Source organism: Zootoca vivipara, chromosome Z2 (assembly GCF_965207765.1).
Source record: "Zootoca vivipara chromosome Z2, rZooViv2.hap1.1, whole genome shotgun sequence".
Taxonomy (NCBI): Eukaryota; Metazoa; Chordata; class Lepidosauria; order Squamata; family Lacertidae; genus Zootoca; species Zootoca vivipara.
This window is the reverse complement of record NC_142585.1, coordinates 37,928,387-37,950,413: the sequence shown is the minus strand read 5'-3', so window position 1 is coordinate 37,950,413 and position 22,027 is coordinate 37,928,387. Positions and strand designations below refer to the sequence as shown.

The following is a 22,027-nucleotide window of genomic DNA, read 5'->3' as shown; positions in this document are numbered from 1 at the left end:
GGTGAACCGCACTAGCTTACAAGTGGACGTGGACGCCATATGCAAAGAGTTTCCAGGGGTTTTCGATGGGGCATTGGGACGATATACAGGACCCCCCATTGCCCTACAGCTAGACCCCGCTGTACGACCCATCAGGCACAAGGCCCGCCGGGTCCCGTTCGCCCTGAAACCCCGCATAGACGAGGAATTGGACCGGCTCGTGGAGCAAGGAGTGCTGGAGCCAGTGCCCAACGCCCCCTGGGAAACTCCAATTGTCACACCCGTCAAGCCTAACGGTTCGGTCCGCATCTGTGCAGACTACAAATGCACCATAAACAAGGCTCTCACGGCCCATGCATACCCAGTGCCAGTGGTCAGCCATGTCCTCGCCACCCTGGCTGGGTCAAAAATCTTTGGCAAACTGGACTTGGCCCAAGCGTATCAACAGTTGCCTGTGGACGAAGCCACAGCAGAGGCTCAGACGATTGTGACGCACAGAGGGGCATTCAGAGTTAAGCGGCTGCAATTTGGCGTTAGCGTGGCACCAGGCATATTCCAGAATCTAATGGACTCTCTCCTTAAAGGGATTCCTGGCGTCACCCCCTTCTTCGATGATGTACTGATCGCCGGGCCCACACCAGAGGAATTTGAGGACCGCCTCCGCTCCGTCCTGCACCGTTTCCAGACGGCGGGCCTCAAGGTGAAGCGGGAAAAGTGTTTACTGGGAGTGCCGCAGGTGGACTTTCTGGGATTTAAGGTGGACGCAGAAGGGGTCCATCCAACCGGTGACAAGGTACGGGCCATTTGTGAGGCCCCAGCGCCCAAGAGCAAGCCCGAACTTCAGTCATTCTTGGGACTATTGAACTTTTACCATGCCTTCCTTCCCCATAAGGCAGCGGTAGCGGAGCCCCTACACAGACTCCTAGATAAAAGGGCCCCTTGGGTGTGGGGCCAGCGACAAAGGGCCGCATTCCAGGCAGTCAAGGACTTGCTCGTCTCGAACTCGGTCTTAGCACACTTCGACGAGAGGCTGCCAGTGGTGCTGGCATGCGACGCCTCTCCCTATGGCATCGGCGCTGTCCTGGGACACCAACTCCCGGATGGAAGAGAGGTGCCGGTGGCATACTTCTCCCAGACGCTTGCTGCAGCCGAACGAAACTACTCACAGATTGACAAGGAGGGTCTGGCAATCGTGAAGGGCGTAAAAAAATTCCATGATTTCTTGTACGGGCGGCCCTTTACCATAGTGACTGACCACAAGCCGTTGCTTGGCCTGTTTGCCCCTGAGAAGCAGACCCCCCCAAGTGTTGTCTCCACGTGTCCTCAGGTGGTCAATTTTCCTTGCCGGCTACCAGTATGCACTAATCCACCGCCCTGGGAAGGCGATGGGCCACGCAGACGCCCTCAGCAGGCTACCACTACCAGAAACAGGCCCCGACCCAGCGCCTGCGCAAGAGGTTATGACCCTGGAGCTGCTTCCCGACCGACCCATTCAGGCACAAGAAGTTGCGCACCATTCCACAAAAGATAGGGTCATCTCCCGGGTCCTGGACTGGGTGTGGCGAGGATGGCCCAGCAGCAGCCCCGGGCCAGAATTCGCTGGCTACACAAACCGCAAACATGAACTGTCGGCCCACAAGGGGTGCCTGTTATGGGGAAGCAGGGTTGTTGTTCCCCAGCCCCTCCGCAAAAGGGTCCTCACAGCCCTACACGAGACACACCCAGGGGTAGTGAGGATGAAGGCCCTTGCCAGGAGTTATGTGTGGTGGCCGGGAATTGACAGAGAGATAGAGGCCTGGGTCCAACACTGCCAGACCTGCCAAGAATCCCGCCCGGATCCCCCAAGGGCCCCAGCCCAGCCCTGGGAGTCCGCCCGACATCCATGGTCACGCTTGCACGTGGACTTCGCTGGCCCCTTCCAGGGAAAAACATTCTTCATAGTGGTGGATTCCTACACCAAATGGCTGGAGGTCGCACTGGTACCATCCACTTCTACGGCGGCAGCCATCCGGGTACTACGTAAGCTGTTTGCGACCCACGGGCTCCCTGACACCCTCGTCTCGGACAATGGAACCGCATTCACGTCAGAGGAGTTCCAGACCTTCACAGCGCAGAACGCCATCCGCCACATCCGCTCAGCACCATTCCACCCTGCCACCAATGGCCAAGCGGAGCGCATGGTGCGGACCACCAAGGACAGCCTCCGCCGCATGACACAAGGGGACTGGGAATACCGCCTTGCCGCATTTCTTCTAGCACAGCACAGCACCCCAAGCACAACGACGGGCCGGAGCCCAGCTGAATTACTAATGGGCCGGCGCCTTGCAACTAGACTGGACCGACTTCACCCCGACAGAGCTCAGGATGAGGTAGTGGTGGGGAAAGGCAGGAACCCCCGGACATTTGTGGCCCAGGACCCAGTGTATGCAAAGAATTTTGGGGCAGGCCCAGCATGGGTACCCGCCACAGTCACCAAGGTGACCGGTCCCGTGTCGTACGAGGTACTAACAGAAGGGGGGCAATGTTGGCGCCGCCACTGCGACCAGCTACGGCAACGATTCCCAGGAGGAACCCGGGAGGAGAGCGGGACAGAGGGGTCCCAAGGGGACAGCAGGGCAGTGAGGCCTGTAGAGCGAGAGGGGTGGGCAGGGGAAGCAGAAGCAGTAGGCACAGAGGGGCGCCCCGAGGCTGGAAGGACACCGGAACCAGGGCTACAACCTAGTGGTTCAGTGGCGCCAGACCAGACAGCCCCGGCACAGCCAGCAGCCTCGGAACACGAGCCAGAACCAGAACCCCTGACCAAGGAACACCCCAGGCCACAACGCACACGGAGGCGGCCAGCAGACCTTGGGGACTACGAATGCAACTTCTCGGGCAGGACTGGAACTTAGAGGGGAGGGGTGTTATGTACTGAGCTGAATCCTAGAACAATAGGATTCAGAATCAGCGGGAGCTACCCAATCCAACTCCAGGTGGAAGTGAATCCGCAACCTGATTGGCCTGCTGGAGCAGCCAATCAGGCGGCTGGCAGAAGTGAATCTGCTACCTGATTGGCCTGTAGGAGCAGCCAATCAGGCTGCAGGCAGAAGTCAATCCACAATATAATTGGCCCACAGGTGTAGCCCTGAAGTAGCCAATCACGCAAGGCCCATTGTGTAAATAATGTATATAAGCAGATGGTTTGGGGAAAAGAGCTATTCGTCTTCTCTTCTCCTCCTTGATGACTATGAGCTGAATAAAGAGCATGAAATTCACTCTTGACTCCGAGTATATTTCACCACCCCTCTCCTTCCTCATTTTTGCTTCTCTTTGTGTCAAACTATGCATTGGAATCTTCTCAGGCTAGAGACCTGCTGTCTTAGGTGTCATAAAGCTTCATTGCTAAGTGGAGGTTATGAACTTTTGTCTCCCTGGGTCTGTTCTAACACATTGTACTCTATACCACACTGGTATAGGTGGTGTGTGAAGAATTCAGTTTTCTTGTAATGTAAGCTTTCATTTAAATAAGTATCTAGCCCTTAAGGTTGAAAATATGCATGACCCCCAAAAAAGGGAGAGGGCTACCGAAGATGGCCTGATCTGGAGTGCCATTAGCTAGTATGACCAGTTTGAGGCACTAGGGATAGGAAACCTGTAGTTGTTCAGATTTTGTTGCACTATAGCTCCATTCATCCCTGACTGTTGACTATGCAAGCTGCTGGGGCTGCTCGGAATTGGAGTCCAATAACAGCTGGAAGGCCCCCCTGTGGATAAACCCCACAGAAAATGAGATCTTGCTATTCTCCAGCTGAGTGTCTGGATGGCCAAGTTCTCTCTACCTGGCTCCACAATGTGAAATGGCCAGGCTCTGAGCAACAGACTAATGTGTTTCTTGCCCACACTCTGTTGTCATTGCTTCTCCAGCAGATATGGATGCCAGTGACCCCATTATGGTCACTCTGGCCTCAAGCACAACCTCAGAGATACTCCCGTCAGAGGAACTCAACGCAACAGAAGAGACTTGGCGTAAGTATGAGGCTGATTGCCATGTCCAAGGATCAGAGGTGCCAGCTTGCAAAGGTGATGGGGTGGACCTAACATCGCATGCATGATGTCTGGATGTTCGGTGGAGCTGGGGGCAAAGCTGAACACTTTGGCTGCACAGTTTCAATAGCCGGTGGCTCCTCCTTTGCCTCCTCCTGACACCGCCACTGGCAAGGGGCTATGTCAACCCTCCTTCCCCTCTGCAGCAAGAGGAGGAGGAACCAGCAACTTGAGCTGCACAGCACCACGCTGTGCTCTGTGCTTGTGGGATATTGGGGAGGGGGTGGCCTCTACCTCCATAATATTGAGGGTGCTGAAAAGGGCTCAGACCCCAAGGAGCTGGTATCCCTGCCAAGGATTTAGGAATGTCAGCAACTAGGTTGACAAAGGGCATTTCCCCAGTTGAAAGTGTCTGGGACTTTTTCAATTTAAAGGAATTAAAGCTATGTAGGCGAGATTGTTGCTTGTTCTACAACTACTGCTTTCCCTGGCTCTTACTTTTCTGATCACACTGCTCAGCATTTTTGTTGCAATATTTCGCTTAACATTCTATTGATTTTTTTTTTTACCATTTGCATTTGCATTATGGCATGTGATTTTATGATAGCATTTTGTGTGATCCACTTAGAGATTTTTTTTATATCCAGGCGGCCTTTTTTATTCTGCATCCATGATCATTTGTGCGTTCTTTATATTGGAACACTTATACATCGTACTGATTTCATTACCATTTCCTGGGGCAGACATCCAGCTTCATTTTCAAGCAGCACATGTCCTGTAACCTGCTGCCGAAATCCTGTAATTTCCCCCACTTCTATTGCGCTATAGCTCAAGAGAGCCCCTCCAGACACCAATAATTTAATAACATTGGCGAAGCATTTGGGAACAACTAATAAAGAGGAACGATGTGTTGATGGCTCAGATGACTGCCGCATGAATGCAGTTTTAATTTATTGCATCAATGACATATTGTAGAATATACCTGCAAAAAGTGAAACAAAAACCCCAAACACCAGACTTGAGGCATCCTAAGCATCAAAATGCAAGTCACATAAATAAATAACTATTCAAAGTCAGCCCTAATCCAGAGTATACTGATTGAAAATAATGGTCGTGGCTAATTTATTGCATTTATACCCTCTTTCCCCTAAACAGCCCTTGGTTAAAAAAACAAAAAGCAAAGTCCTTCTAAAACTGATTAAAATATTCTGGAAAAATTTGCAAACAAGAATAACAGAAAGCAGTTACAGCTGAAAACATTCTAAAAGCAATTCCAATTAAAACATAAAAACCTAGATCTCTTAATTTCGTTGGGTCTGCTCTGAGTAAGATCAGCATTCAACCTATTTAATTATTCTTATATCTACTGCTACTGCCTGCCCTTTCAAGGACCACTGTGGAATCTGCCACAAGTACAATTATTTGATTAATGGATTGATTGATTGATTGACCACCTCCTTGCCATTGCAGGGACCACCTCGCCACCTACTGCAACAAGTCCTTGGGTGGCTCCGAAGGCAGAGGACTCCAACACCTCCAGTCTGGTCAGCTGCCTTGTGGCCATCATCCTGCTGCTGCTTGTCGTCATTGTCGCTATCCTGTGGAGGCAGCATGTCCAGATGCGGCTGGAGACGGTATCTTGTGTCCTATGGTAGATTTGCTGGCTGCGGGGAAACTTCCTAGCACAGCCTTGTAAATAAGCCCACAAATGTTACCAGCCAGCAAATAAACTTCCTCAACTATCAGAATGGGGGACAGAGGGCTCTGTTTCTTCTTCCCCAGCCAGCATACTCACCAGTGTAGAATTCCTTCTCACCAGTGGTAACCAGGCTAGTGCTTAAATGCAAGGCTGCCCTAGCAACCCAAGCTCATCCTCCAGGAAGGAAAGGAGTCAACCCCATTGATTGAATGCATAGGTATTCATAGGAACATAGGAAGATGCCTTATACCAAGTCCAGACTTTTGGTCCATCTAGCTTAACAATGCCCACACTCAATGCTATTTTTCTAGAAAAAGAAAAGTTGGAACTCATGAACGCCTCCCTTGTTCTCTTATAATGGCAATGGTGCCCACTTGAAAGGTGCCTGCCTAGACTAACTGTCCAGGATTTCAGACAAGGACCCTATCCCAGACCTACCTGGATATGCCAGGGACAGAACCCGGGACCTTTCCCATTCAAATAGCTGTGACTCTTCCTGCCTGGGGAACTGAGGAATCACACGAGCACCTCCCACACTGAGTGTTCTAGAACTTGGACCGAGGTGGAGAGCTGGATCACCCTGTGTGGTCAGTTCAGGACAGATGAAAGGAATGACTTCGGTTTCCTTCTTTGGAGGCTTTTAAGCAGAGCTTGGGTGGCCACCTGTCATGTATGATCTAGTTGAGAATCCTGCATTGCGGTGGGTTGGGCTAGATGACCCTTGGGGTCCCTTCCAGTTCTATGATTCTATGCAGGATTCACTGTCATAGAGATGCAGTGAGAGTATGTGGGTGGCTTTCAAAGGGTGTTAGACACATTTATGGAGGAGGCGGGGAGGTCTCTAGTTTTGTGGGTGAGGAAGTCAACAGTGAACATCACCCACTAGTGAGCAGCAATGGGAAAGGGTTATAGCCTTCAAAGCCCTGCTTTTGTGGGCTTACCAGTGGTGTCTGATTTGCCACAATGGGAAACAGGACACCAGGATGGGTCTTTGTCTGATTCTTCAGGACTCTTCTTATGTTCTCTTCAGAACCAAGAGAGTACTAGTCAGTCCCTAGACATCAAAGAGCATTTTTGTGATTTTAGCTGCTCTGAGCCCAGCCTCGGCCGGGGAGGGTGGGATACAAATAAATAATAATAATAATAATTATCATTATTATTAACCAATTGACTATTCAGAAAGGAAGACTTTTGGATGATAGGCTTACACACTTCTTAAGTACAAGGATAAGGTAGCAAACAAAAGAGTGCAAGGATACATGGCCCTTTGTTTATGAAATATCATCAGGTATTGACCGTACACTTTCAAGGATGATCATGCAGTCATGAGGGTTCCTCTCCCAAAAAAGCTCAACAACTCTGATCAATCCTCCCCCCCAAAAACTCAACAACTTTGGTCAACCCAATGGGTAGATCACTGCCAGTTTCTTTATAGTGGACTCCAGTCTCCTGGGAGTTGGACATGCCTGATGTAGAGGGTTCACCAGCTTTCTCCTCTCTGCCCTTAGGCTCCTCGGCGGATCCTGGAAGAAGACGCCACCGTCCGGCTGTCCTTTTACAGCTCCAGAATTGTCAACGGCCAGACACAGATCCACCAGACTAACCCCACCTATGAGAGGGTCTTCCCACTGGACCTGGAATATCACCAGCCCATCACCCTCCTTCAGAAACTGCCTGAGCTCTCCCAAAGCGCCGAGGACTCAGGTAGAACCATCTGCAGTGGCAGCAATGCATTTCAGAGCACACAGATTGGGCTGTGTGGACTCTGAACTATGGCTGGCTCTACCAATAGGTCTACTTATGTGCTCTGCCTCTGGCAGACAAAGATACCTCCTCCTGTATGGTGGTGGGGGGTTGTCTCTGCCCTCCGTTGGCTGGAAGCAAAATCTTTTAGAGACAACCCCATCTCCAGTTTCATATCCTGACATCTCCACGGCAGGTCGACTGCGGGGTGCTCTAGGCAAGACAAAAGAAAAGAGGTGGGAACGCCATCTTGGAAGGGATTTTCTTCTTTGTTCTTCCTTCCTTCATTTATTCTTTCTGCTCCCGTATGCTACTCCTACTGGGTTTTCACTCTCTCCCAGCTTCATAGATCTCTCCTTTCCCTCTTCCTTGTTTCCATTTTCTTCGCCTTTTTCGGGCCCACAGCCTTGGATGTTCTGTGGTGGTGGCGGGAGCTTGGAAAGGGCTTAAAGAAGGTGGAAAGGGCTTTTTTTCAGGAGCAGAGCATCCCTGCATTTCTTGATGCTTCAGGCAATCCAGCATTTGCTGGAGATCAGTGGGGATCTGGCCACTCCCCTCTTCTCCTTATGGTCTCAAAGAAATCAGGAGTATGGAGGGCCAACCTGGACCTCAAGAGCAGGGGTCAGCAAACTTTTTCAGCAGGGGGCCGGTCCACTGTCCCTCAGACTATATCAGGGGCCGGACTATATTTTGAAAAAAATAATGAACGAATTCCCATGCCCCACAAATAACCCAGAGATGCATTTTAAAATAAAAGGACACATTCTACTCATGTAAAAACACGCTGATTCCACAGGCTGGATTTAGAAGGTGATTGGGCCGGATGCAGCCCCAGGGCCTTAGTTTGCCTACTTATGCTCAAGAGGGTATGTGACCCAAAAAAATTCAGGGTGGAGACCTTGAAGACCAAGCCAAAGGGTCTGAGGCCTAGGGACCTCATTGCTTCCCTGGACCAGACCGAGGCCTACCCCCACATACTAGTTCACCCAGCCATCACAGATTCTGTGTTTTGGATCAGGGATTGGCCCAAAAGATCTGGAAAGTTCTGATAACTGTAGTGGCCCATCTAAGGACAATTCATTTCTTCCTGTAGATGGACAATACATTGTCCCAGTTAGACTTGCTCCTGCAGGCCATGAGCGATATAGTAGAGCCCCTAGACCAGGGTTTCCCAAACTTGGGTGTCCAGTTGCTTTTGGACTACAACTCCCATCATCCCTAGCTACCAGGACCAATGGTCGGAGATGATTGGGATTGTAGTCCAAAAACAGCTGAAGTTTGGGAAACTTTGCCCTAGACAGTCTGCAGCATCACTGTCCAAAGGCGGAGAGCTTTACTAGCTGAAAAGTGGGATAGAAATACCCGCAAATGAATTTAACAAAACAGACTTATCAAACGTGATGTGGTGGAGGTTTTCTTTTTTCGTTTAGGGAACTTTCCCCCACTTTTTGTTGTTCTAGCATGTAGCGGTGACTATGCCGAGCCAGACATCACCAAGTGCACCCCTCACCAGGGATTCCAGAACAACGTCCCCCACTATGCTGAGACGGACATTGTTAGCCTGCAGGGCGTCACGGGAAACAACACATACGCTGTGCCAGCCATCACAGTGGACTCATTGACCAAGAAGGACATCACCGTGGCTGAGTTCCCAAGGCAGCAGCTGCGGCTCAAGGAAAAGCTGGGAGAAGGGCAGTTTGGGGAGGTGTGTGTTTATTTCTTTTTCCAGGTATACTTCAAACCAGGTATGCGAAGAGCTGGCACAATTTGGCTTGAGGGCTGCCAATTGACAAGGCTGTGCAAGCTGCAGTTCCCCAAAGAGCAGAAAAAGAACCCTGAGAATTATAGCTGGCTCAGAGATCATTCTTCTTGCAAATGCCAGTTCTCCTTGTAAGGGAGAGCAGCTTTCTAGTCCTTATGAGGGTGAGAGAGAAATCCTCTCAGCCAGAGAGAAGGGTAGCTGAATCTCATGCCCAATGGTTGGGGTGAAGCTATGATTCTTGTTCCTGACTCCTTATCAGGCAGTCAATGTTTATTACGGGCAAACAGCCAGCATATCAAACCAGAAATTTTGCATAATTCTCTACATAAACAATAAAAACGACTGATATGGGGTTTTAACAGTCAATATACTAATTGAATATACAATACTTAAAATACAGGTCCAGCGGAATAAAACACCATAAAAGAATAAGAGATTTAACTAAGAGCTGTAGCAGCAATATCATCATTGGAGGGCAGGACAAATTGTTATAATATGTTATTCAATAAAAGAGATTTACGTTTTTTAATAGCTAAGGTGCAAAATTTGGCCACAGCGTAGGATACTGAGCTCAAAAGAATCTTCCAGAAGGAATTTGCGTAATGTTTCGGGGGGAAATTCCAGATAATATTACAAGGGTGTGAATTTTGATAATAAGGGTAAAATGAGTCGCGATCGTTCTGCACTATAGAATTCACAGAATAAAAGAATGTGAATAACAGATTCCACCTTGTTGGACATGCATGGACAAAAGCGCTCTTCGATTGGTATACGCAAGAATTTGCCGTGTAACTCCTTATCACTAGCAGAATAACAACGGGGAGGGGGACAAATCTGCTCCAATCACATAATTTATTCATGTCTCAGAGCCCAGCTTTTCTTGGTGCAAAATTTGGGTTGCATGTGTGCCAAATTAGTCCAGCATACATGAGGGTTGTCAGAGAATTCTCCTGGAAACAATAACGGTGAATAGAATTTGCCACATTGCACATTGTCTGAGGTCAGGAACAGAAATCACTTAAGGGGATTCAAGCAATATCCACTATCATAGTTTTTTTTAAATCCACAAACATTACAGAAATACAGTGATGCCTCGCAAGACGAAATTAATTCATTCTGCGAGTCGCTTCGTCTTGCGATAATTTCGTCTTGCAAGTCACCAAAACTTTGTCTTGCAAGTCACCAAAAACATCGCAAAACGCTTTCATCTTGCGAGTTTTTCATTGCGCGAGGCATTCGTCTTGCGTGGTACCACTGTAATTGCATTACTTTCTGCATTGTTTTTGATGCCCCCCTTTCACTGAAATGCATTGAAATTAATTACGTTCATTTTGACGTTTGTGAATTGCATGACAAGTAACATAGGATTTAGCAGAAGCTGAACCGTAGTAGAACAGAAACAGTGCTGACAGTGACAAACTCTGGAAATTTCTGCCTCCTTATATCCATAGAGCACACACATTGGAGCAGTGGTGATTAAGAAACAGGGTCTGGAAAAATATCTGAGAGAACAACTGTGAACAACTACTGGACTCTTGTGCACCCTGGGCCCTCCTAGCTACATCTAGCCTTTACCATTATCTCCATATAGTCTAATTATTCTTCAGGTAGATTGCAAGAGAGTTAATTAGCTGACTGCTCTAATACATACCTAACATGCTTGTGGGTAAAATGGACAGAATGGATAGGGCATTGAGAGGGCTTCTCTCCAGCTCTGCTTGAAAATTACTCTAAAATTGGTTTTTCCTCTCCCACGAAGGTCCACCTGTGCGAAGCTGATGGTCTCCTGGAATTCTTGGGTCGTGCTTCCTCAGACGCCTCCAGCCAGGCAGTTCTGGTAGCTGTAAAGATGCTGAGAGCCAATGTCACCAGGACAGCCAGGTGAGCACAAACTGTGGTGCTAATTCCAGAGAGACTCTGATCTCACGAGGGATGGGGGTTTGGGAGAAATCCATTCACTTGTTATGGCTGCTGCAAGTTCCAAAGATCTCAGAAGCCTGTCCTGCAGTTATTCTGAGCAGTGATTTTAGTGTGGCTATTCTGTGGGAACATAATTCCTGTCGAGAAACAACAAGGACCCACCAACCGCACTTTCCAGAAACAATTGAATATATATGTATTTAAAATTATTCAAACAAAGAAAAAACCCTAACCCTAAAAGCAATAACAAAAACAGTCATAAAAGCGGGAAGAATAAATTACAGGGTAATAAAATTAAAATCATGGAAAGCATTAAAAAGAATGAGTAGTGTAAAAGAGACCCCATAGTGGAATACAAAGTTCTTATTTGTACCAAATATATAAAATAATCATGGATGTTGCCAAATAAGCTCATATTTTATTCATTCATTCATTCATTCATTTTTATTTCATTTATTGGACTTATATGCAGCCCTTTATAAGATTTCAGGGTGGTCCACAGGATAAGAATACAAGGTAAAAGCACAAATAAATAGTTAAAACGGAAACAACGGAAACAATAACTCCCACAAACACATTAAAAAGGCTGTAGAATATTAATCAGCCAAAGGTCTAAAGAGGAATGTTTTCCCCTGATGCCTAAAGATGTATAATGAAGGCACCAGATGAACCTCCGTGCGGAGAGCATTCCACAAATAGGGAGCCGCAAATAGGGAGCCGAAAATGCCTGTTCTTGTGTTGCCTCCCTCTGGACTGCTTTTGGAGGATGCACAAGAAGCCCCTCAGATGATGAACATAGAGTCTGGGTTGGTTTATATGGGGAGAAGTGGTCCTTTCAGCTGAGCAACCTGCTTCCAGAATTTGTCTGCATAGTTACAACCCACCCCACCGCCCACCTCCGAAAATAAGATATATTTGTTCTGACAGACTTTCCCAGATGGACAAACAGGTCTTTGTCATTAGTATCTATTTTTTGTTTCATAAAATTTATACACCTGTTGATTGTAAAAAAAAGTTCAAAGCAAAGTGGTTTACGAAAAATTCCAAAGCCGTTTACTTTTTGTGTGGCTTTAGTTTTGTTTCAAATGTACTTTCTTTTGTGTGTATTTTTAGCTGTTGTTTGCCGTTTTTGTTGAACATTGCCTTGAGACAATTGTACAGGTGACAATTAGCATGTTGCTGTTGTTAATAATGTTAGTGCAAACCCACCTATGAAGAGTTCTGAGGGCTCAGAGTGAAGGCGTGTGGCCTCTGGTGAATTCTGAGGGCCAGACAGGCCTGCAGGGCTTCATTTAGGCCCTGGATCTGAGGTTCCCCACCCCTGCACATCGTGTCATTGAGCAGTCTCTTGATTGGCAAAAACACATTGATAAATTGACTTAAGATGTCTTTCATCAGGTGACTGGCCTACTCTCTTTACGTGTCCTTTCCTTGTTCCAAGGAACGATTTCCTTAAAGAGATCAAGATCATGTCCCGGCTGAAGGACCCGAACATCATCCGCCTGCTGGGTGTGTGCGTGAGGGAAGATCCGCTGTGCATGATCACCGAGTACATGGAGAACGGGGATCTCCACCAGTTCCTGCTGCAACGCCAGAGCAGAAGCACCTTCACACTCTCCAACAACATTCCCTGCGTTAGGTGATGGAGGGGAAGGGGCAGCGGGCTGGGCGGAGAGAAGAGCGGATAGCCCCCCCCCTGTGCTGTTCCTGCTGGTCCAGACCAATGGCCTGACTAGGCCACCATGGTGCTGCCCAAAGTGGCCTTTGGGAAGCCCACAAGCAAGCTATAAGGGAAACAGCTACTAGTGTTTTGTGGCATACTGATTCCAGATGTGGAGGCTGCATATAGCAATCATGGCCAATAGAGCCATCCCTGCCATTAGACAGAATGAAGCCCACAGTAGCCAACAAAATGCCTGTGGGAAGCCCAGCTACTGGTATTTAGTGGCAAGTGCACATCCCTCCCCACCACATAGTGCTAACTATGGAGGTGGAGGCTGGATGTAGTCCTCGTGGCTACAGATAGGAGAGAAATTCAATTCCGTTCACATTTCTAGGTGAGCCTGCAAAATGCTCACTCTCTAAAACAATGCAGGAACCGAAACATAGCCAACCTTTTGGAGATTTGAGTTCCTCCACATTTTGCAGTGCAACCCCCCAGCCAACTGATGTGTACAAAAATGCATTTTACCCAAGCGTGCAGATAAATGCATATATTACTTAAAAGATCATACATGGAATTTCTTTGTAATAATAATAATAATAATAATAATAATAATAATAATAATAATAATAATTTCTTATACCTTGCCCTAGCCACCCTGAGCAGCTTCCAACAAAAATACAGAGTCTGTATGGGGCAAAATTGCATACCAAAAAACATGCATATTGGGAGAAATTGGCACTAAAATGCCAAATAATTTTCACAAGGAATATATATATTCCACACCTATATTTGTAGGTGTGGAGAACTGAACTTATGATGAGAAAAGAGAGAAACTGAAATCGACAGATTTGCCCATCTTGACCTGCAGATATGGCAGAGGTTTGGTGGGATTGTAAAAGACCCCCCCCCTGATTATCTCGCCTTTCTCTTCATTTCTCAGTTGCCTCCACCTCCTGCTCATGGCTACCCAAATTGCCTCTGGCATGAAGTACTTGGCCTCCCTGAACTTTGTGCACCGGGACTTGGCCACACGCAACTGCTTGGTTGGGAACAATTACACCATCAAGATTGCTGATTTCGGCATGAGCAGGAACCTGTACAGTGGCGACTACTACCGGATCCAGGGCCGGGCTGTGCTGCCAATCCGCTGGATGGCCTGGGAAAGCATCCTGCTGGTAAGAGGCACTACGGTATATCTTTCTGCTGTTGTTGCAAATGTATTTAAGACAGGAGTGGGGAGGAGCTTCAGGCATAGGGGGTGAACACGGCCTTCCAAGCCTCTCTGTCTGGCCCTCGGAATTCTCTCCTGGCCACACCCTTTACCAGCCCTGCTTTGAATGTTTTCGCCTCATGTCTGCTGCCCTATGAACTTAACTGCTATACAGCACGGGTCTGCCCTTGTGGCTCGATGGAAGTAGAAACTGCCTCACATGTACTATTACGTTGTCGTTTGTATGAGGATATACGTTTGACTTTTATTACACCTGTCTTGCAAAAGTCCATGAAAGAATCCGAACACCATAGTTTAAAACTACTGCTAGAGGACAAGAATCCCAAGACTACATTAAATGTAGCCAAATTTTGTGTGTCTGCAATCAATCGCAGGAAGCAAGTGGTATCCCATAATGATCAAATCCCTAAATGTTAACTACAGGGGGTACGCTAATAAGTAATTTTAATTCTTATATTTAAATCCTTGTTATATTCACACTGTCCTTTGTATTTTTGATATGTTTTATGATCTGTGATATTGTGTGTGTTGATGCTGGTCTGCGACCGTATTAATAAATTCATTCATTCATTCATTCATTCATTCATTCATTCATTCATATATACCACTGCAACTGGTTTGCTCCCTCAGAGGATCCTGGGATTTGTAGTGTAGTTGAGAATTATGTATTGGAGATCACTAGCGGGGGGGGGGGGGCACCTGAACAACAATTCCCTGGCAGTCCTAGGGAGTGGTAATGGCTGCTAAACTGGTTCTAAATCTCTAGATCAGATGCATCAAATCTGCAGCAGGAGAAAGCTAGTGACTGATGGGGGATCTGCACACTAATGCTAATTATGGTGTAATTTTGTAGCCTAGGGTTCAGGATTTGTGGCAATGACAACTCCCAACCAAGGGCCAAAAGTAGCTCAGTCTTGATATAGGCTGTGCACATTCCATAGATGTAAAGCACATTTTCCCTCCAAAATAATCCTAGGAACCAAATTTTGTTAAGGGTGCTGAGAACTGTAGCTCTGTGAGCGGCAAACTACAGTTCCCAGGATTCTTTGTGGTGGGGAGGGATGTGCACACTGCCATGTTCTTCTGACACTGTGGCCTTCTTCTCTTTCCTCATAGGGCAAGTTCACCACGGCCAGTGACGTCTGGGCTTTTGGTGTGACGTTATGGGAGATGTTCACACTGTGCAAGGAGCAGCCTTACAGCTGGCTCTCTGATGAGCAGGTCATTGAGAACACAGGGGAGTTCTTCCGAGACCAAGGCCGGCAGGTACCCAAAACAGATGTTCTGCACAGGGGGGACCTGGGCATCCTTTTGACGCTGGTGCTTTACATGTTGGGCTGAAGAGGGTGGGAAGTTGGTTTCTTCTCCTCTTGTATGTGCTGCTGCTGGTGTGTGGGCCCTGCTTGCTACCTTCTTCTCTCACTTCCTCAGTTTTTAATCACATCCAAGAGCTATTTCCTGGAGGAATGGCTCTGAGATCAGAGGTGGGAAATCAGTGTCTCCTCTTCTCCTGTGTGCTGCTATATGTGGTTCCTAGCTGCCACCTCTTTCTCTTCTTTTATCGGCTTTGGAGCCCATCCTCCAGAGCAGGCATCCCCAAACTTCAGCCCTCCAGATGTTTTGGACTACAATTCCCATCTTCCCCAACCACTGGTCCTGTTAGCTAGGGATCATGGGAGTTGTAGGCCAAAACATCTGGAGGGCCGCAGTTTGGGGATGCCTGCTCTGGAGGATGGGCTCCAAAGCCAGAGGTTGGGCTGCTTAAGAGGGCAGGAAATCATTTTTTTCCTCTTCCTGTGTGTGATGCTGTGAGTGGTTCTGGCTACTATTACTTCTTCCTGTTACTTCAGAATTACAGCCAGCTGCCACTCACTGGAGGAAGAGCTCCAAACCAAAGCCAATGAGTTCTACGTTTATTTATGTAGGATGGAGATATATGTACAAATTTAAACCAGTAAAACAGCAACGGTCCACTAAAGAGTAACTAGTAACCACAGACACCTGTGGTTCCAAAATCCCTTGCCACCCTCACTCTTCTTTTCCTGCTCACACAGGTCTATCTGACTCAGCCGCCCCTGTGCCCCAATCCTCTGTTCTCCTTGATGATGAAATGCTGGAGCCGTGACATCAAAGATCGCCCAGCATTCGAGGCCATCCACCTGTTTCTGGTGGAGCAAATGGACGGTAGCATTTGACCTGCAAAAAGCACCCGAGAGACACAGTCGAGATACCCACCTGCCTCTTCTTGGCCTATAACTTCCTGGCTTTTTGGTTGTGCCCCCTTGCCACATTGTTTGAAACCAGGTGGATTTCAACAGACAACTGAGGTGACAGCTGGGGTGGTTATCTCTTGGGATTCCTTTGGAACTGGGTGTGACATGCCCTTTCTGCTGCGTATTGTACCACAGAGTTTGCATGGGCGTTTGCCATGACCAAAGAAATACGGCCGCACTTGAGGGGGCTTCACTGCCTTAGTCAAAATCCACTTCCTGGGACCTCTGCTCTAAGGAGGCAGCCATGGCAGCTGCTGCCTCCCTCAGCCACGGCCTAGAGACTCTCTGGGCTGAGGAAACACCTTCTCATGGGCCTTCCTTCCTGGAGAGGGTATTTGTATCAGCCCATTCTCCTCTTCCCCTCACAAAAGTGGCAAAAAACACTGTCTTTGAAGACTATAAGAAGAGTCCTGTTGGCTGGCCAGGCCAGTGGCCCATTAATCCAGTATCCTCACAATGGCCAACCAGATTCCCTGGTGGGAAGCATGGTGGAAGCAGGACTTGAGCACAACAGCGCTTTCCGCACTCGTGATTCCCAGCAACTGCTATATTCAAATCACAGTTGGGGTTTATTCCACCTGTCAGGAAAGCTCAGTTCTTCAGGAGTGTGTTCATTCTTCCTGGAAGCCACCTTGGAGTGTTGTTCTCACTGAAGGAATCCTACAAGGAACGGGAGGGTAGCCATTTGTGAACAGAACAATAGCAAAGAGTTGCACAGCTTCATTTTCAGGGGTTTGAGGGAGGTGGTTGTGACTGCATGTTCGGAGGGAGGGTGTACGTGTGTGAATTCTTACACACTGGATTTTTTTAAAAAAAATTCTTTTAAAAAGGGGCGAAAGAATGTTAATAGTCATAGGAAGGTCACTGAGGGCTCTCTGGTAAATAGAGTTCTTTTTTGTGGTGGAGGATCTTTTAGGGGGAAATAGTGGACACTGTTACTACTGTCATGATGATGCTGATGGCTTGTGTGCTAACGAACTTGTTTCCAAAACGGACTGACATAGATAACTGGTCGCATCCACACCATACAACTGAAGCACATTTAAATCCCTTAACTTCCTTTGAACGAATCCTGGGAATTGTGGTTTAGCCATTACAGGGCTGCCATTCCTTGACCAACTGCAGTTCCCAGGATTATTTGGGGAAGTCATGTGCTTTAAATGTGTTTTAAATGTATGCTGTAAATGAGACCTCCCTCTGTCCCCAGACACCTCTTAAATAAGGCAACAAAAGGGAATTAAAAATGGGGGGGGGAGAGACAACTAATCTCTAACGGAAGAGGGTTGTGTAACCTCTCACTTTTTGGGATGGGTGAGATTGTCAGGGGCACCAAATGGTTTGCAATCCAAAAAGAAAGGGGTGGGTGGGGGTTGAGGAAACAGCTTTCGAAAAACCCTCACCCCCTAGGAAAAGAAGATTATTATGAACCTGGAGCAGTATATTCAGGGAGCCAGAAATTTGGGGATAACTGGAATTCAGATAACCTGAGCATCTGATATATAATTGACTGTAGCATTGTTAAGTAGCAAAGAGGTTTTTGGAAATGACTGCAGTCCTGGCTTGTTGATGGCATATTATAAGCACAGGCAACCTCCCATTTACGCGAGGGTTACGTTCCGAGGTACTGTGTGCTTCAGTGAAGTCGCTTATAATCGAAACACCATTGAAAAAGCCTGAAGATGCCCCATTCCGCCCTTTTTTGTAACTTTTTAGGTTACTTCCGGGTTCGGGCCGATGCTCATATGTGCGGTCATGCACATATTGAATGCAAGTAAATTGGGTTTGCCTGTAGGGATCCTTTCTGGAACTCACACAATGGCCACCCAGATTTGACTAGGGGAACCTGTCCTTCCTAAGCAGCAGTGGCTTATCTTCATTGCTCTTGGTGGCCCCTCCTGACCTATAACACCACCCTCCAGCTCCAACCTGCCCTAAATCTTAGAACAACAAAGAGTCTGTATATGGCATAAGCTTTTGTAGACTATAGCTCACGTCATCCAGTGCTTGAAATATTGGACAAAAGGATCTTTAGCACATTATATGTGCTTGCCAGTGCCTGGATTTCTGTGTTGTCAAGAACTGTTTAGTGAATTGCTACTGTTAAGAACATGATTATCACTGTCTGTACTTTTTCATTCCCCTCCGACCTCACTTTTTACAATCCCCACGCCTCCCAAACTGTGTGTGAAATATGCTTAAAACTCAGGATGACACCCTCATGCAACTGATGAACTTGCGGTCTGTAGTCTACAAAGGCTTATGCTTATGTTAGTCTTCAAAGTGCCACACGATTCTTTGCTGTTTTTGCACCTGCTTCTCTGGATATGGCTCTTAGAGCCTCTGAAGCAAATTTCAGTGCTTCTCAGGCTTGGCGTTTTATCTTGGTGTGTTAAACTGGAGACCAAATATTTTTGTTTATCTCATCATTCTGAATGTGAAATTTCAGCCAAATTTCTCTCATTTCACTCCAGCTATATACCTTGCAGCCCCTCCTACAGCCTATGTGTGATGTGTTTTCTCCCCATCTTTTAGCTCCCCCTACTTCTAAAACTCTTTGGCTTTCAGCCGTTCTCAAGCCTCTCACCTCCCTAGATTCCTCCCCAGCACTACACAGCTGCTCTTCTCCCTAACTCTGGTGTGAAGTTCCCCTCTGCACCAGAAAACCTCGAAACCACTTTCCTAGCAGCAAGTGTATTGATTTTCAACATTCCATGACTGAGCCTTCCCCTCTGAAGTTAGAAATGTTAGCAAACATTCCATGGCATGTTATGGGTGCCCCTGCTATCACCCGCTTTGATGTTAAGTGAGACGTTCACATGGAAAATTCACTAGTTGTGGTATTATTATTTGTCCTCTGTGCTTCCCGCTCCCTGCAGCGGTTGAAAAACAGCCATATGAAGTAGGCCATAATTTCCATTTTATAGGGAGGATTTTTAAATGCTTTTCTACAGTCAGAATGACAACCATCTGGTTTCTAGTCATTGGATCCCGCTGGACTTGTTTTACCATGTAAAATACTAGTTTGGATCAGAAGTCCTGTTTTTTACCCCAGCTGTCATGGAAATGACAAAACTAACAGCTATAAAGGAACTGCCTAATACTAGGCCTGACCACAGGGCTGTCTCTAGCCCATAGCTGCCAAGTCTCCCGTTTTTCGCGGGGAACCCCCGGATTTTAATCCGTTTCCCACTGTTATCCCGAATAGGAAAAAAAAAAATCCCGGAAATCCCCCGGATTTCCTCCCTGCCAAGGAGGCTCCATTTTGGATGCCGCTCTGCCCATGCCTGGGCACCGGAAATCGGGCACCGCCAGCACCGGAAGTTGCTTCTACACATGTCCAGACATGCATAGAAGCGACTTCCGGTGCTGCGCCGCTGCTGATCCTGCATTTTTCAGGGGGAGACTTGGCAGCTATGCTCTAGCCTGGGAGCGGGGGAGGGATGCCCTCCAGAAGCTGCTGGACTATAGCACCCACCACCCCTGATTGTTAGCCATGCCGGCTGATGCAAGTTCTGGTCCAAAAACATATGGATGACATTAGGTTCCTCATCCCTGCTCTAGCCTAGTATGTCTACAGTGGCTGGGCAGTGGTGTTAAGGAAATCTTTCCCAGCACAGAACCGGAGATGTGACAGATTGAACATGAAGCCTTAGAGACTCCAACCAGGTGCTCTTCCACCAAAAATGTATGGCAAATGAGCTTTGGCCCTGGAGGGAACTTTGCCATACATTTTGGGGTTATCACCACTGGCTATCTTAAATCCCTGGCCATATGAGAAACAGGTAGGGTCCCCTATCTCCTGTGCCTTGAACAGCAGCTTCTTCTGCTGTGACATGCACAGGAGATGCTGAGGGAAGCTTCACTGGCTGATTTCTCCAGGGCTGGGGAACCTCTGGCCCTCCAGATGTTGTCGGACTACAGCATCCATTTTTTCCTGACCATTGGTTGTGCTGTCTAGGGGCTGATGGGTGTAGCAGTGCAACATCTAGAAGGCCATCTGTTCTGCAACCCTGCAACTGTAGGCTTTAGGAACAGACCAGGATGTTCTTGCTTTTGATTCCATGGTCCTCTGGCCATTTTAGGAGTCAATTGCTAGGTTATATGCTGCAAATGACCCAGCCATTCACCAAGGCAGGGTGCAGCCAGGCCTTTCTAGTGCATAACCCAGCGATAGAGGATACGAATGAAGGATTTTTGTTGAGAGAGCACCTTTTGCCTCATCTTTTGAGGGCAACCTGAATTGGGACACCTTCCCATGTTACTTGAAGTTCAAAACTGTGGATATATCAGCCATTTTGTCCCAGAGCACATATAGTTCCCTCAAACAAGGCCTCTCTCTCTCTCTCCCCACTGCTGACTTATTTTGAGCTAACCAAGCTCAGATTTATGTTGTTTGTTTCGGCTGTTGGATGGCTGTGTACATATTGTATTTAGAAATGGCATTCAGATGTGTACATAATATAATATATAAGAATTTAACCAGCATCTCCTTTGCAATCACACACCTTTGCCATGGAGGCTTGTTTTTGTCTGTTTGTTTCATTTTGTTTTTTACATTGACAAATGACCAATAAATTCTGTTGGTTTCTTTTCTCTCCCTGTTTCTGCAATTTGTGAGAATCCTCGTGATTCCCAATGGGATTGCAAAACAAAAATGCATTGAGCTGGTCTATGAGAGAGCCTACAAACGTTTAATTGATTAATCAGTTAGATTAATGAATTTAAAACATTTCATCGATAAAAATTGTGTCCAGACTAATTAGAAAGTTGGAAAGAAAGAAAGAAAGAAAGAAAGAAAGAAAGAAAGAAAGAAAGAAAGAAAGAAAGAAAAGCGTTTAATGCAACTGTGTATAAACCTGTAAAGGTCTGTCTTCTGTTTGAAGGCATCCAAGAATCATAAAATTGTTGGAAGGGATCTCAGGCAAATCCAGTCGAACCTCTGCAATGCAAGAATCACAGCTAGTAGTTGAGTCTAGTCTAAGTCTGAGATACATGGGATTTCTATTTCATTATAATTCTAAACTGACATCTATATAAATTGGCACATGCCAATTTTTATGCTAACTTTGCCCTTGTTTCTTTTGGCTACCCTCAGCAGGTGCCATCTTAGAAGAGGCATCACCCAGTTTCTCACACGGGAGGGATTGCCTCTTCTCTAACGTGGGCTCACGTGATGCGTAGACACATCATCATCCAAGCCAACAGGTGGCCTAGTGCTACCTTAGAGAAGGCTTTCCCTGTTCTCTCTCACACAGGAGGCAACACTTTTCCTGCAATGTCTGCTTGTGATATGTACCCATATCAGAGTGCAGTACCAATGTGTGACTGAGGCTATCATAGAAGAGTCATTCTTCCTCTCATCCAGGACGGAAAGCTTTTAATGATGTCTGCTGTGACACAGATAAGCATCATGCCATTCCAATGGGTAGTTAGGGCCATTTTAGGTCACATCCATAGCACACATTTAAAGCACTACAAGTTCACTCTTAAATACCCATGGCTTCCCCCAGAGAATTCAGGGAGTTGTAGTTCGTTAATATGATGATGATGATGATGATGATGATGATGATGTTATTCAGGGAGTTGAGTGTTGTTAGGAGAGCTGTATTCTCTTATTTGAACTGCTGCATACAAATCAATCAACCAAAAACCCATAGAACAATTTCTTTAACACTTTGCATTCCACCGACTTTACAGTGCAATCCTACACATGTTTACTCAGAAGCAAGTC

General features: G+C 47.0%; 1 protein-coding gene across 4 annotated transcripts in view; it reads left to right on the top strand.

Annotated features, from left to right (window-relative positions):
* The window catches only part of LOC118083864 (discoidin domain-containing receptor 2-like), a 37,083-nt gene extending 16,194 nt beyond the window's left edge, over nt 1-20,889 (top strand). For 3 of the 4 annotated variants that reach the window (XM_035112845.3, XM_088664850.1, XM_088664849.1), the window contains 9 exons: nt 3,883-3,984; nt 5,473-5,636; nt 7,210-7,405; nt 8,905-9,149; nt 10,966-11,087; nt 12,568-12,765; nt 13,733-13,967; nt 15,140-15,289; nt 16,078-20,889. In XM_035112845.3, coding sequence (XP_034968736.1) covers nt 3,883-3,984; nt 5,473-5,636; nt 7,210-7,405; nt 8,905-9,149; nt 10,966-11,087; nt 12,568-12,765; nt 13,733-13,967; nt 15,140-15,289; nt 16,078-16,218 — 1,553 coding nt within the window. In that variant the 3' untranslated portion in view covers nt 16,219-20,889. The remainder of the gene's footprint in view (nt 1-3,882; nt 3,985-5,472; nt 5,637-7,209; nt 7,406-8,904; nt 9,150-10,965; nt 11,088-12,567; nt 12,766-13,732; nt 13,968-15,139; nt 15,290-16,077) is intronic. The other variant, XM_035112846.3, reaches the window with a different exon arrangement.
* The last annotated feature ends 1,138 nt before the right edge of the window (nt 20,890-22,027 follow it).